A 1,504-nucleotide genomic window follows, 5' to 3' on the forward strand; every position below is an offset into this window, starting at 1 on the left:
TGTTTTTACGGAGAAAAAAATATTAAAGTCTTCACGTACTTTGAGTGCTGTTAAAATATCTTAAAAAAATTAATATTTCGCAGATGTGAAGATTTGATCTGGCATCCTTGACATACACAGCGCCGTTCATGCAGAACATTTTCCCCATTTGTTATAGTCTATTCTTTTTCTAGCTGACATCTATACGAAATTGGATATTTGCTGCCGAGTTCGAATCTATTATCAAAACTTGGTATTCAATCAACCGATTAACAATGACAGCACACAGAACACATCAGCTTTGAAATTAAACAACAAAATTGCGAAAACAGCAAACTTGCGAACAGGAATACAATATTTTAGTTTATTGTTAATTATTCATAGCTTGTTTTCGTATTTGATCAAGAATGGAAGAGGTTTTGAACGACATCGTCTCGCAAGAGGAGCTAGCGGTAACTATTTGCGTGTTTGGTTTGTGTGGAAACGAACGAGCCTATACGTGTTTTTGAATGATTCATCAGCTGTTTTAACAAGCTATCAGATGCGTCATAATTATTTCATTTTATTTTGTTTTCCTCGCAGAAATTCGAGAAAAAGTATAACCAAGAGCTGAATAACAAGAGCCTTTCCCATACCACACAATTTGAGTACGCTTGGTGTTTGATCAGGAGTAATTACACAAACGACATAAAAAGTGTGAGTTTTTCTAAGTTCCGGGAATGTACCGCGGAAGTAATGTAATCTTTGATGTACATCCAGTGGAATCAGCTGGTATTCGCATTTGCTCTTGCTGGGTTTTTCTTTCGACTGCAAAATAATCTTGTTTAAACTGTTTCGGTATTTTGGTATCAGCCTGTTAAATTGAGAATATTGTTTTTAGAAAATAATATAAATTATACAATAACAATAAAATATATTCTAGGGTGTCCGACTTTTGGAGGACTTATGCGTGAAGAATTCCGATGGCAAACGCGACTACATCTACTATCTGGCTATAGCATACACCAGACTGAAGGAATATTCGACCGCAATGAAATATGTGCAGGCCTTCTTGGAGATTGAACCCAGCAATCAGCAGGTAATCGGTCTGGAGGAGTACATCAAAAAGAAGATGGATATCGAAGGACTGAAAGGCGTCGCAATGGCAAGTGGTGCTGCACTGATTCTTGGAGGCATTCTAGGAATAGGTTTTGCGCTGGCAAAAAAATGAATGCACGCTAAAAGGTGACAAATACGTTATTCTTGGTGATTTAATTTTACTAAAAATTGTTTTGTTCGTTTGCTGTGATGAAACAGTTTGACTGTCGAGATATATCAGATGTGTGAAAATCATTTCATAAATTACAAATAAATAAAGCAAGATGGTATCAATATCTATCCTTCCAATACGAAGACACAAACATTTTATAAACGTAGTATTTATGTTCTTGTATAACAATTGGGTTTGTACACTGCTGAAATGTAAATATTGGTGACACAAAAGCACTTCTAGATGTAGTTTATACAAATATATTAAATGTATGCA

At 35.2% G+C, this 1,504-nt stretch overlaps 1 protein-coding gene across 3 annotated transcripts; it reads left to right on the forward strand.

Moving 5' to 3' along the window:
• The first annotated feature begins 238 nt into the window (after positions 1-238).
• On the forward strand, positions 239-1,504 carry LOC129777597 (mitochondrial fission 1 protein). Of its 3 annotated transcripts, XM_055783969.1 has the most exons (4): positions 247-431; positions 562-675; positions 902-1,203; positions 1,276-1,504. In XM_055783969.1, the coding sequence occupies exons 1-3, from the start codon at positions 387-389 to the stop codon at positions 1,187-1,189; spliced, it is 447 nt and encodes a 148-aa protein (XP_055639944.1). In that variant the 5' UTR covers positions 247-386; the 3' UTR covers positions 1,190-1,203; positions 1,276-1,504. The 3 variants fall into 3 exon arrangements, with proteins under 3 accessions (XP_055639945.1, XP_055639944.1, XP_055639943.1); XM_055783968.1 differs by having other exon boundaries at positions 248-431; positions 902-1,504; XM_055783970.1 differs by lacking the exon at positions 562-675 and having other exon boundaries at positions 239-431; positions 902-1,504.

The sequence above is a fragment of the Toxorhynchites rutilus genome, chromosome 3, assembly GCF_029784135.1.
Source record: "Toxorhynchites rutilus septentrionalis strain SRP chromosome 3, ASM2978413v1, whole genome shotgun sequence".
In the NCBI taxonomy this organism is placed as follows: domain Eukaryota; kingdom Metazoa; phylum Arthropoda; class Insecta; order Diptera; family Culicidae; genus Toxorhynchites; species Toxorhynchites rutilus.

What these genes read in the sequence shown, in the direction of transcription:
- LOC129777597 (XM_055783969.1), top strand. Translation starts at nt 387, where the DNA reads ATGGAAGAGGTTTTGAACGACATCGTCTCGCAAGAGGAGCTAGCG. An exon ending in TCTCGCAAGAGGAGCTAGCG is followed by an intron (nt 432 to 561) that starts GTAACTATTTGC and finishes TTTTCCTCGCAG; the next exon opens with AAATTCGAGAAAAAGTATAA. An exon ending in ACACAAACGACATAAAAAGT is followed by an intron (nt 676 to 901) that starts GTGAGTTTTTCT and finishes AATATATTCTAG; the next exon opens with GGTGTCCGACTTTTGGAGGA.